The 13528-nt window shown below is 36.9% G+C and overlaps 1 protein-coding gene across 1 annotated transcript in view; it reads left to right on the top strand.

The window, feature by feature from the left end:
• Positions 1-4691: 4691 nt before the first annotated feature.
• The window catches only part of LOC103772427 (cytospin-A), a gene marked incomplete at its 5' end in the record, with an annotated part of 32112 nt that continues 23275 nt past the window's right edge, over positions 4692-13528 (top strand). The window contains 4 exons of the mRNA XM_008939759.1: positions 4692-4765; positions 5249-5424; positions 7195-7358; positions 8997-9088. Of these exons, the coding sequence (XP_008938007.1) occupies positions 4692-4765; positions 5249-5424; positions 7195-7358; positions 8997-9088 (506 nt within the window). The remainder of the gene's footprint in view (positions 4766-5248; positions 5425-7194; positions 7359-8996; positions 9089-13528) is intronic.

Genomic DNA, 13528 nt, shown 5'->3' with positions numbered 1-13528 from the left:
CCAACAGCAAAGTTACTGGGTAAATGAAAGTGATGGCAAGAGAACTGATAAACGGTGAGTGATGGAACATTATCACTTAAAGAATTCACAAAAGACAGACTTCACAGTTAGGAGAAAGATGCTTCATAGATGAGGTGATGAATGTTCGTTCCATTTAAATGTTAATCCACATTAAATGGTAATATAGGAAAGTGAGGCGCTTTAGCACTGGTGCTTTGGTGCTTTGTTGTGGGCTTCCCAAACACCAAAAAGATCCACGACACACACAGTAAAACATTTTTCACAGTAATCTGAACATTGAACTGGCAGATTTTAGCTGTTAATATGTCTGTGTACAAAAACTGGGATCTCTTTAATGTGGACAGTAGGATGTAAATTGCTTGGTTAAAAACACAGTGTGTTCCCAGTGTCTGTCCAGATGTGGCAGGAACCGTGGTTGGTGGCAGCTGAACTTGTTATTGGTGGGATGAGGAGTTTTAAGTCCAGTGCTTTTGTATCGTATCTAGAAACTCTAAGAAATATTAAAATAATCTGTGTGTATTATATCCTCCCTGGTGCGCCGAGATGAGGGAGCCTGGAGGTGTAGGGTGGAGGCGTGGGCTGGCTGCTGGCAAGGCAGGAGGGCCTTGCACTAGATGGCGTGCCGGTGCCTCTGGGTTCCCTCCTGGCTCCCACTAACTTCACTAGTCCCGGAGCCTGCCTGTCACATCAGTCATCTTTGATGACTAAGGAGAAAAAAAGAAACCTATTATTCTTCCAAGCAGTTAATAAGAGTTTGTGGGGAAATTTTTTCAGAGAACTTTGTTTCCTGATTTGCAGAAAATTGATATTTGTAGGTTAGCTTATCAGTTGTCAGATGTTTCTTCTAAAGCCTGAAAAATACTTGTCAAATGCTCACCTAGCACAAGGTACACGTGCTAAACATATCAGCTCTCTTATTCCATAACTATTTAAGTCAGTAAATTTTTTGGACACGCGTAGGTGAGCAAGAAGGTTGATAGACCTAATGTTCAGGGAATAAATAGTTCTTTTATGGCGCTGACAGCATTAGTTTTTAATTCTGTAATAGCTCGTTTTGAAAAGGCTCTTGACAGCAATTATGAAATGAAATATTGGCATTACCATATTTAGGCCTTTTTTACCATAGTGTTGGAAAAGTCAATTGGTTTTTAATTTTCTAATTGTTAGTAATATTGGGAGGGGGTGGTGGGGGAGGCTAATGTTAGACCCTTAAAAAAATCAGCTTTCTTGCTCTATAGACCTTTTGTCTTTGTGATGAGCTCAAAAGCAAGATTGATAGGCAAATTGCCTGAACTTTGGTATATTTGTTACCAGGGCATCTTCCTTATATAACGAAGCTATAGTTCTTAAATGAATTGTAACACTGGAAATACTCTGTGTAGATGTGATTGTACTGGGATAGCCATTTCTATGCTAAAAAAATTGAAATGCTATCCTACTATAAGGCAGACCAATGTAAGTAGTACAAAAGCTGTAAGAATGCCTGTTGTGAATTTGCCTGTGATGGGATTACTTGATTTATTGTTCCTTATCAGGCATTGTAATGTCATGTTTTAAAACTACAATGCATATCTGAATATTGGTTTTTTCCTTTTTCCTTTTTCCCCAGAGACTATTGAAATTAAACAATTGAATGTTGATACTAATTTTTATTTTCTAGTGATAAATTCTAACTGCTTTTTACAATCAGTAAGAGATATAACTCCAGAATATGGTGATAGTTTTTCTCTGGCAGCCTTACAAAATTCATGATATCTGTTTCTTCCTCAAGCCGTAGTTGTCATGTTTTTCTTTACAATTTGTTGTCTGCTTTTCCCATAATTTATTTTTCTGCCTTTTAAAAAGCAAGGCCTTGTCAAACTGTGATTTAAATCAAAATAATTTTGTAAAACGTAGGCATAATTGAATCCTGCACTAAAACAGAAGCAGCTTGCTGATTTGCCAGTTTTGATTATACTATTCATTCATCAGAATGATCTCCTTGTTCTTCACTTGCACTAAACAATAGTTCCATTTCCTTCTACCTCAATCCTTTTTCTTGTCTGTGCTCCTTAAAAAGAGGAGACTTGATAATGGCAGAAGTCCCTACAATACAGAAAACTGCTGCACATACAGGTGGAAAGGGTTTGTTTGTGTTAGTTGGAGATCCTGATGCTGCAGAAAAGAAGGGAGAATTGCTGCCTGTGTACATACTCTTGACTGCTTGAATTTGCAGGCTGTAATTGGTGATACAATGCAAAGAATGGAGTTCAGGCTGTAAGAGGTGAAATCACTTATTAGCCTTTATTTCTCACTATATTTCAAATTTGATTGTAAATTGGTAGTCCTTTTCAGTTTTTGGTGTTTTTTTTTGTGTGTGGTTTTTTGTTTGTTTTTTAAATCTCTTGGATTGATTGGGGAGCAGACTGTTTCCAACAACTGCTGTGAAGTGCTCTGTATTGTTTATAGTAACTGCAGAATATTCAGACCATTGTGTTGTACTTCAAAGCATAAATATACTAAAACTTAATGGTGCGTTTCATATCTCACAAAAGCTCAAAACAATGGCATTACACAAGCTTTCACTCTGGATGCAATTATAGTTCCTGGCTTGTGGTTATTTTTAGATTAACGATAGCTTGCTTTTAGTAGTAGAACAAATTTTATTTTAAAAAACACATTTTCTGTGAAGTATCTTTAAAACAAAAAAAGGTTGTTTGCTAGATTTTCAAAACCCTACTGGAAGCTCTTTAGGGCATGTTGACTTGCTGTCACTGTTGAAAGTTATCTAATTTTCAGCAGGTTTATTTAGCATATGCTTAAAGGAAAAAAGGGTAGGGAGTGGGAGTGACTTTTATAATTTGGACTTAGAGGTGGCATATCAGTGCTGACTTTAGCTTGAACAAGTTTTATATACAGAGGCATGCTAAAAATTGGTGGAGTTTGCTTAAATGTTATGGTAGCATGAGATTTGAGTGGCACGGTCTGTTAGGCAGGCTTAGCTTCAAAGCCTAAGACTTAGTTGAATGTATCTTAAAATGTGCAGTCTTGTAAGGAGATAAATACAGAAGTATGTGGGGGTTTTTTGTGAAACAGTCTCATGTGAATTTTGTGCTTCAACTTTTCTAAGCCTGAAAGGCTATCATGTTTTCAGGTCAGCTGAGGTTTATATCCTTTTTGTAAAGAAATTAGCTGTGGCATTAAAAGCCTCTGTGTTTGGGACTATTGAGGCAAAAATAAAGAGTTTCTTCTGAAGAAACCAAAAGGAATTTCATGGCTGAAAAATTGAAATGTTCTTAGTAGCATAGCTGAGGCTCCTGAACTTACACATCAGCATAAATCAGTTTAAATCTGTTCTTTGTATTTGTTGCATTTGATTTGAACATTCTGAAATGTTTACTTTTTTCCATTTAGTCTGCTGTAGCCTCATTTTTGTTGTTAAGGAAAGCCCTTCGACAGAAGACCAGGAGCACTGAAGGTCTAGGCTTTACTTGTGAAGTTGCTGGTAGTTAATGGCAGAACGAGTGACTTTGTATAAACCCTGGTTCACTGTTTTTTCTGGGACCTGATGCCCAAATAAAAGCACTGGAAAGTTTTTCAAGGTAGAAAATGAGAACCACAAAACTTTCCTGTATCAACAATTGTATGACTGTGTATACCTATCTTCTAACTGTTTAAACATTTATTATGCACTTCCATAGATTTTACTAAGGTTTTGCATTTTGAACAGCCTGAATTTATTAGGTACCTTCAATATTTTTTGCAAAAATCATTGCTGATATACAGGGAAGATGTTTGTTTCCAGCAGATCATGGAATAATGAACCTGAACCAGGAAAAGTTGGCCTCATTTACAGTTTGGAATCAGCTACATGATGCTATAGAAAGAAAATAATCCTAGAATCCAAAGATTGGTGGAGTGACACACTGATTTTTCTGAAATTTATTCTGTGTTCTCCTTCATTAATTGCTCAGTTATAAGAATGGAATAATCAATCACACTTTCCTAGTGTATTGAACAAAGTAAGAAATGACTAATACTTGCAGTAGCCAGTCTGTCAGATGCCACATGAGGAGCTGGTACCTTTTTCTATAGCTGCTGGCAGATTTAAGGGACCATCATTTCATAACATGATCTCTTAGACCATTTGTCCCTTTGCTGTAAATATAGCTTGTTTCAAATTCAGACAGTAGCTTGATTGGCAAGAATGTAAAATTCTTGAGGACATGAGTAGAAGTTTATCCCTGTTGAAGGCGTGGCTGTGAGTGTTATGTTCGCTGCTCTGTGGTAGGGAGTGAATCATGAATCTAAAGGGTTTGTGTAGATTGAGCTTACATTTGAAGAGGGAAAACCCCTGGACATGCATTTTTTTTTTTTTTTTAGGGTCCCTCCATGTTCTATTACCTACCTTGTTTATTTACTCTCTTATTGCTTTATCATTTCAATATTGTGAAGGGTATTGAAAGACTGGGATTTGTATAAGAATTGTTTGCTGATGCTGCTCCCCTCATCAGTCATAGAGAAGTATCTATCTGTTGATGCTTTCTGTCAAATTTTTCTCCAGATGACTGGTTATAAAAATGTATTATCTATGTAAGTTTTAAAAACATTTACAAGTTGTTTCAGTTTCTCTCTTTTAAGTAAATAGGTCCCTGATTAAGATCTTACAGGTAATTTGACTTTCTTTTCAGACACAGTTAAAAAACTTCAGGACCAGAAGCACGACATGGAAAGAGAGATAAAGAATCTTCACAGGAGACTCCGGGTAGGTTAAAACCTAAAATCTCAAATGGTAAACTTGGAATGTTGTAAGACCTTCATGTGAAATTGCAGAAGAGTAATACGAGATGTAATGTCATTAAAATAATTATTTCTGAGAGACAGACATCATATGGGAAAATATTTACCACCCTACAGACACTAAAGAATTAGCTTCTGATATGATGTTGGGCTTTGGAGGAAATGTTCTTGTGTCTTTTGATGTTTAATTTTCCCCCCCCCTCCACTTTGAACATTTTCTTTGTTTCAAGAAAAGAAATTAATGACCTTTGAAGTCTATTTTTTTCCAGCAAAATTTCAATTTAACTTTTAAGTTAGATTGTGCCTAATGCCCAAGATGGGGGCCTTGATCACTGCTGCAAATTGTTTCCTGTAATAGCATTGGGAAACTGCAGATAATAAGGATAATTTTTATTTTTAACTTTTAAGATCTTGCTTTTGCTTTAAACTTAGTTTTATTTACTTATAGGAGGAGTCAGCAGAATGGCGTCAGTTCCAAGCTGATCTCCAGACTGCAGTGGTTATAGCAAATGATATAAAGTCTGAAGCCCAGGAAGAGATAGGAGACCTGAAGCGCAGATTACATGAAGCTCAGGAGAAAAATGAGAAGCTCACTAAAGAGCTGGAGGAAATAAAGTCACGCAAGTATGCAAAAAACAACAGCAATACTGTCTCTGTTGTAGCAGGGGTGCAGTTCTGGAAATCCACTATGTTGACTCTTATTGAGACTCTGGAAGTTCATAAATCCTTTCACTGTGAGGATCTGTATTTCAACAAGCTGCTTTACATAGGCTTTCAGGGTTTGAAATAGATAAAGGAAGAATATTTCTTTCTTTATACTGTATACTTAATCCATCTAAGACTATTTGGTTTGGCATTTTTGCAAAACCAGGCTGAAGTGGAAGACTCTTCCTATTTAACAGCTGGGCATGATGTAACTTCACTTAGTGTGAAAAAGCCAAGCAGCACTGGCTTTTCTGTACCATCAACACCTCTTATTATCAGCCAAGGCTTTTGGTGTGGTTAAAAGTACAGCTGGATTTTTACCTTAGAAGAAACTTTTGTCTAATTCTGCATATAGTTTGTACTGTTTTCTTTCCACTGATAATTGTTTCAGGAAATAGAGATGCTTTATGTATGTTTTTAACAAAAAGCTATTCCAGCTGTGACGTACTGTGATTTGAATTAGGTGCTACAGTTACCTAGACACTGAGTTATGTATCATTCAGAAGTATTAAAGTTCTTAAATTCTTAGAATAGGAACGTCTTGGACAGCACCATTGGAATCCTGACTACAGGAATCGAATACACATAGAGCTTACATTTACAGTAATGGTGATTGTGGTGTGTATATATGAAAACATTTTTTCCCACCTGGATGGGCATTTTATAGGATATGTGCTACTTAACCAGCATCCAGGAGGATATGAGATAATGCAGCCTACGGAACTTGGGGAAAAGCTGATGGTAGGAAGAGCAGACTGGTTCCATGAAAATGAAGAATTCTGTAGATGAATAAGTGGTGGGAGTAAGGTGTCTTACCTGAAGTAAGATCACCAAACTAAGCCATATGAACCATTCTTAACAATACATTTCAGCCAGAATTGTAATTGTTCCATGACTGCTTGCAAGTGAGCCTTTGAGGTTACAGCTGCACTTTTGAAGGTAGAATTGGCTTGCTGATTCTGGTCTGGATGCTCATTATTATCTACGCACAAGCATCTTTGACACTGGATTCCCTGCAGACGAAGAACAGAGGCAGCTGAATCGTATTCCTTGTGAAGTGGTGTAGCTGCTGTGTTGGAGAGAAGGTGGTAGGAAAGTCTGTTTCAGTGTCTGAAGCAAAAATCAGTCAGTGTTTCATTATTGCAAACTGTAGAAAATAGTTTGCTTTAAACAATTCCCATCTTGTGAGTGACACTGAATGCAGTAGCCACCATAAATATTCTATACTAAAAATCTAATTTTTTTTTAAAAAACTGATTCATATACTGCCTAAAGGTATATGCCAGAAATGTATTCTTACCTCCATTTAAATTGTTTTCTGTTTATGTAAGCAGACCAATCTCCCTTCTAGCTGATTATTTTCATGTGAAACAGTGAAAGGCTTATTTTTTTTCTATCTTGCATGCATGTGAGAGAAATAAGAGCAGAAATTAAGCTTTAAATCAAGTATTGATCTGATAGAATTTTCACCTGGTGCTTGAGTGCTCTTGCTGACAAATAGTAAGAACTTAGAGTGGTAATTTAGGTTGATGATCTCTTTCTAAATTACAGTGGAAAGAAAACTAGGTTAACATAATGACCGATTTGGACCATAGATTTTAATTTGGCTTCAAATGTGTGTTTATTTTTTAAGACTTTGCATGTTAAAATTTTTTTAAATACCTTAAATGGGTTGTGTATTGATTTCAGGCAGGAAGAGGAGCGTGGTCGAGTGTACAATTACATGAATGCTGTAGAGAGAGACTTGGCAGCTCTGAGACAAGGAATGGGCCTGAGTCGCAGATCATCCACCTCCTCAGAGCCAACTCCTACTGTAAAAACACTCATCAAGTCATTTGACAGTGCCTCCCAAGGTAATTATTTTCAACCAGTCTATTAGGTGTGCCAAGGTATGATTTCGTATATGTTAACATAAACACTTCTAATAGCTTAGCTAATTCAAAGGTAAGTTGTTTTGTTGTACTGTCATGACCTGTAAGTGAAGACTGAAAAAACCCAACCTAAACTAGATTGTGCAACAGACCATTCACTGTGGTTAAGCGCAAGCATCCTTTTTCTATTGCCTTTATTTTTCCTTCACTGATGCATTGCCAATGACTTACATGTTAGGTGCTTTGATTCAGTGCTCTCATATGTTAGAAATACCTAATCACATATTACAATTGTAGCTGGAAGCATAGGAGATTTCAGCCTGATTATTAAAAGCTGATATAATGTGCCAATTGAAGCATTCTAAAGGCCATGTAATAGCTAGAGCTGAGTTTGCTGCTTTTAATAACTTGCATTCCTATAGTCAAAGTGATGATGAACATTAAAAATAAAGTCCAGCCAGCATCACCTATTAATAGATACAGGTAGTATTTTCTAAATTTAAAAGGATTTAACTGCTGAGACAATGGATTTTACCATAATTTTGTGATTGTGGAAACAGGTGCTGTTTTCTTTTAGTACAGATTAGCAGAATAAGGAATTCAAGTAATTATCCTGAAATGAGAAACACTTGAGTTTTAGGTTTGACTGCATATGAGACTTTGTATGGATTAAAAAATTTCCCTTGGTAGGCCTTTTGTCTTTGAATTTAATTTACAATAATGTCACTAAGTCTCTGGTGTAAAAAGGCTTGTCTTGGAAGTACATTGTATTACCAGAGAGACTTAAAGTACTGCGCTGTGCATGGAAAACTATTTTTGATTGCTTATAACCTGAACATTTGTTGAGGTACATACGTATCTCTACATTATTTGGTAGTTCTCTAAATGGTCTTATTTCCACACTTCGTTCATAGCTATTAACAAATTTCTACTTTCCTAGTGTTAATTTTGAAAGATTTAAAAAAAATCTGTTACTGGATAAAGGTGCTTCCTTGCCAGAGTTAGTTTGGTAAAATGATAAGCACCTCTATCTTCTTAATCTTTTATTTTATGCTTCTCTCTGCCTCCTTTCTCAACGTTCATGTCTGATCATGCTTTTAAATTATCGCATAACTGATTCACCAACTCAGTATTTGTCTGGTTTCACACATTTCTAAACATATTGTTTCATTCCAAAATTTCAGGGACTGTCATAATCTGTAGTACCTGTGAACTTTGATTGGAAATGAGAAAAGGAGGAGGTCATAAATGTTATCTGTCATGTTTTACTGGCAGATCCAGGAGCCTGCCACCATCTCTTTAATTAACTGGAGATCAGAGAACTAGTAATGCCATCATTTTCATCAGCCAGGGTAATAGTATCCTGTACCTTAGCCATGTCCACCCCCAGAAAACTTAGGTTTTCACCATGGATGATATATTCAAGACAGAAAATGAATGTAATTACAGGGGAGTACATGTGTAGGCATACTTCTAAATGATTTGCAGTCAGTTACTAATTGAAATTCTGAAAGATGTGATCTGGTAAAACTAGTAATGTAAAGGACAAGGTGAGAGTTTGCTGTCCTGTTTCCCAGCAGTGCAGTGCTCACGATGGCTTCCTTTCTGTGTTTCTGCTAGTTCCAAGCCCTGCTGCTGCTACAATTCCTCGCACTCCCCTCAGCCCAAGTCCCATGAAAACTCCCCCAGCTGCTGCTGTGTCCCCTATGCAGGTAGGTGGTTTATGACTGCACTTAATCCTTCTCTAAAGAAGTGCATGTGAAACTACAGGTGGCAATATACAAAAATTGTCTGACTTTGTGGGGACATAATGATAAAATGTTGCCTTGAGTAAGTAATTACTAAAATGTTAAGTCTAACAAAAAAGTCTTTTACTGAGAACCATGTTGCAAATACGAGATTTGGCATAATTTGGAAGTTCTTGTTAAATATTCCCAAGCTTTATTATTCTTGTGCTACTGAGAAGCATGTGAGGAAAATTTTATCTGCATTCCTTGGTTTTAGAGATGCTGTTTTATCAGTTTAGTCCTGTGCCTGGTATGGAAACAGCAGTAATCCCCTTCGGGCAGTGGAGTGAGGTCTGTGTAGGGTCTGTCAGCAATTATCAGTGCAACTGTATCCCATGTTGCCTGGGCTTTCCATAGCAGACCTGACCAGAGAGGAATGAGATCACTGTGGATTGATTATCTTTGACTGAGAGTTTGGCCAGTTGGTCAAATTTGTCCTGTCCCCTCCAAAGCTTTGTCCATTTGTTCAGCTGCTGCAGGAGCCTAGGTACACTCAGATTGCATCATCAGTACTCTAATGCTCAGCTTGGTGGGTCACTGCTAGTTTTATCATCTCTCTAGCTGCATGAAGGGAGATGTTGGCTTTTGCCAAAAAACATGGACAAAAAAAGATGGGATGAGATTCACATAGAAAAATCAAAGAACATACTATATGTTTTACTCCTTTAATGCCAGTAATTGTCCTGTTGCCTGCAGGATATTACTAACCAGAAATACCCAAACCTGATCTTTACTATAGGTCAGTGTAACTTTTGGTAATAAATCCTCTCCGTGTGAACTGAAGAATCTATATCCATGTTGGCTTTTAGTGCTTTAGGAACAATACCTGGAACAGACTGACTGTTCTCCTGTGCTCAGACTAGTGCAGCTTTTATTCATTTAAGAGTGAATTTCATAAAACAAATAGCCTCAAAGCAGAAAGAAACAATTAAATGTTTTTGTGAGAGTGATTTCCTGTGGCTCAGTCACTCTTGTCAGCAGTTTTGAAAAGTAGTTAAATGTGACAAGTTCTCTGACAGATGCTTTGTTCCTATTGAACTATCTTTATATTTCTGTTTATTTTTGTGCTCTTGTAGGAAGAGGCACACTTCATCTCCTCTTCTAAAATGCTAGATCAGAATTTTGGCAGAAAGAAGACTTTATGAATGAAGCCTAAGGCTTATTTCACTTTATTTACCTGTAAATTAACCATGAACCAAAGTAATATCTTAAAATACTGCAAACCTGCTCAGGTGTACAGTTCTTGTGTTTATGTTCTTGATCTGCCAGGATTACCTGAATTTTGAATTCTTCTGATATAGAACCAAGTCAATAATAGTGGGGTATTCATTAGTGGGAAACTTTGCCTGGAGAACAAAAGGGAAGGCATGTAAATGAAAATGGTTTCTATTGCCTTTTGGAAGATAGATGGTTTTCTTAAAAGTATTTTTAATTATCCAGAAGGCAACAGTGTTTTGTGACCTCGATTATGTAAATCGCATTTAAAGAATATTTTCTGCTCAGGAGATAAGGGGTTTAGGTTCAAAAACAATTTTCTTCACTTTTTCCTTTTATTTTCATATTTTACTGCCTTGTTTTCTACTGTTGTGTTCTATGCGATTTTTGTGTGTTTTTTTCTATGGGTTTTGCTGTTTGCTACAAAAGCAAGATTTTAGTAAGTAATCACTATCTGAGTTGACCTCTCAGCTCCCACCTTATAGAAGTCATCCATGGTTTAAGATCTTGAATGAAGGTGGAATCTCTGCGGGGGTGTTGCAGTGCTCATTATCATTAATTTCAGTTGCTTTTAAATGCTATAACAGGAAAAATATTTACACAGACACCTACTGAGAAACTGGGACAATGTTAATACTGTAAGATGAATTGGTTGCAAAGAAGATTCTCCATCTACAGATGCATCAACATGTGCCCTCTCCAAATTATGTCTATCACTTCATTTTTGTGTTGGACCATGTAATGAATTTCCTTAATCTTGGAGAGTTTTTGTTTGCTTTGTTTGTTTTTCTTTACAGTAATATGTGTACATATAAGAAGATACATTCTTAGAGACATTTTTGCAACTGAAAGCAAACAAAAACCCAAACAAACCCCTTTCTGGCTTCACCTCCATGCCTGCAGTGGAACATAGCTGTTATTTACCATGGTGCTTAGCCGTACTACAAAACAGTTTGTGAAGGAGTGGTATGAAGAGAATGCTCTTCAGAATGTAAAAGCAGCCCTGCTGGGATAGCCCAAAGCGTAGCTGGTCTGGTATGCCAGGGAGAGTGACCAAAGCACATGCCTAGGGTGGAGTAGAAGGACAAGGAAGCCATCTGCTGCTCTCCCCATCTGCTTTCTTTTTCTGTTTCGTAGCTGTAGGACTCTGAAGTAGACAAAGTTTCAAATTTACTGGTCACTGCTGAATGTCCTGCTTTCCTTTGAACATAAAAACTTTGAGGCTCTGTGCAATTCAGTGTCAAGAACTTCTGTATCCTAACTACTGTGGATGTTCTGAAATTGCCATGTGTGGGTGCATTGGCATGAAGTACTTACTGAAGTGCAAAGTGTTCTGCAATAGGTACCTGGATAGTAATTATAGATATATCTAGACAGATACAGGTAGAAGGTCATACTTCCTTCTATAAATAACAACAGTCATTGACTCTTTCAAAGAGTCAGAAGGAAAATACTTGGAGTTTAATGAATTTGTTCATCCTGCCATAATTCTGTCTCAAATTTGAAGTGTCAGGTTATTTGTTCTCCTTTACTTTTTTTGTCTGGCCTGTGTGCTGGTTCCTGTTCTGGAGTTATCTTACAAAAAAAAAAAAAAAAAAGGGTGGGGTGGGGCCAGATAGCTCAAAAAGGTCATAGGTAGCTATCAGAAACTTTACCTTCAGACTACGAATGGACAGTAAGATAGTAATTGTTGATCTTGGCATCTTTATCTGTTACTTGAATTACATTATATAAAGACTACTATGTTAGAAACATGTTATTCAACTCTGTGAACAATTTTCTTCGTACATCACATCAAAACTAGACCTTAAACTTTTTAGCGTTTTCTTCTGCTAGAGCTCAATGTACGATGGATACCAAGAGGACCACAGATTACAAAGCATGTTTATTAATTTCTGTCCCATTAGTATCCTTTGTGAATAGCCTCAAAAGCATGTGATTCTTTCACTTAGAAAAACTTGTGATCCTTTCATTTAGTGTTAAGGAGTTTGAACACTACTGTAAAGCACACATGATGTTTAGCAGTTAGGTGAATTTTAGAATGTATTTCTAGATGAAGAAAAAAAGGTATTTATAAAAGGGACTGGTAGGATCCATCTGTGTTTGATTGCACATCAAGTGTATTTTGTTTGGTAAGAGAAATGAGGAATCTCTGAGCAACAGCTCAGTCAAGCAGAAAAATTTCTAACGTTTGTAAAATGTTTTAGGAAAAATTACTCTCCAAGAGACTTGTGCACTACTACTCTTATACAGATGATGCTAAGTGCAACTAGATAAACATTAGTTTATTCATTTATCTCTAATTTGCAGTGTATTGGTCATTGCATTGCTACTGGTAGTTGTAATAGATATGTAAGAAGGACCCAGCAACAGTGAAAGTAGCCCTGTCTGCAGTGTCAACAGGAGCAAAAAGACAAACAGTTCATTTTGTAACAAGGCAAGACCAGTACGCAGCATGTTATCAGTCGAGTAATACAACCACTTTCTGAAAATATCCACAAAGGATGTTTGTTTTTAAGTGATACCCGAAAGCTGAGCAAGTGATAAAAGACTATGGTTATCTGCCTGCCCTGCACATACTTTGTTCCCTGACTGAAGTTCTGCACTACCCTGTCTTTGTAATGACAATCCCAAAGCTAACCAAAATGAAATCTTTCTTTTAACCTCATTATCTAACTATTGTATCTGTTTGCTTGGGAGAGGAGTTGAGGTGAGGAACAGAATGGCTCTCCCTTTGGAACAGTCCTTGTCTTTTACTCAAAAAAAAAAAAAATTATAAAAACATAATGCAGGTTTGAAATGCTAGCTCTTATGGAAAGCTGTTGTGAGCACTTCTGTGCATGGCTCAGTTGCAGTTACTTTTATTTGCACCTTAAAAGGAGTAATCCTTGTACATGTGGGTTTTTTGATACGTAGTGATGAAACTCTGTATGGTACGTGGTGGCAGTTGTGGTTTTCCGTTTGATTTCTAGCACAAAAGCACAACTGTAGTTTGACTTTAAATGCTGAATGAGTAGCCCTGTAATCCTGCCTGAGCTACAGGTTGCTGAAAAATACATACCATTAACTTTTTTAATCAGAATTTTGGAATAGTCTGTCAAGCGTACATAATCTGGCATATGAAACATCTGACCTTTATTATCTTCTGAA

This window comes from Merops nubicus, unplaced genomic scaffold, assembly GCF_000691845.1.
Source record: "Merops nubicus isolate BGI_N331 unplaced genomic scaffold, ASM69184v1 scaffold31084, whole genome shotgun sequence".
NCBI lineage: Eukaryota > Metazoa > Chordata > Aves > Coraciiformes > Meropidae > Merops > Merops nubicus.
This window is presented reverse-complemented; position numbering and strand designations above follow the sequence as displayed.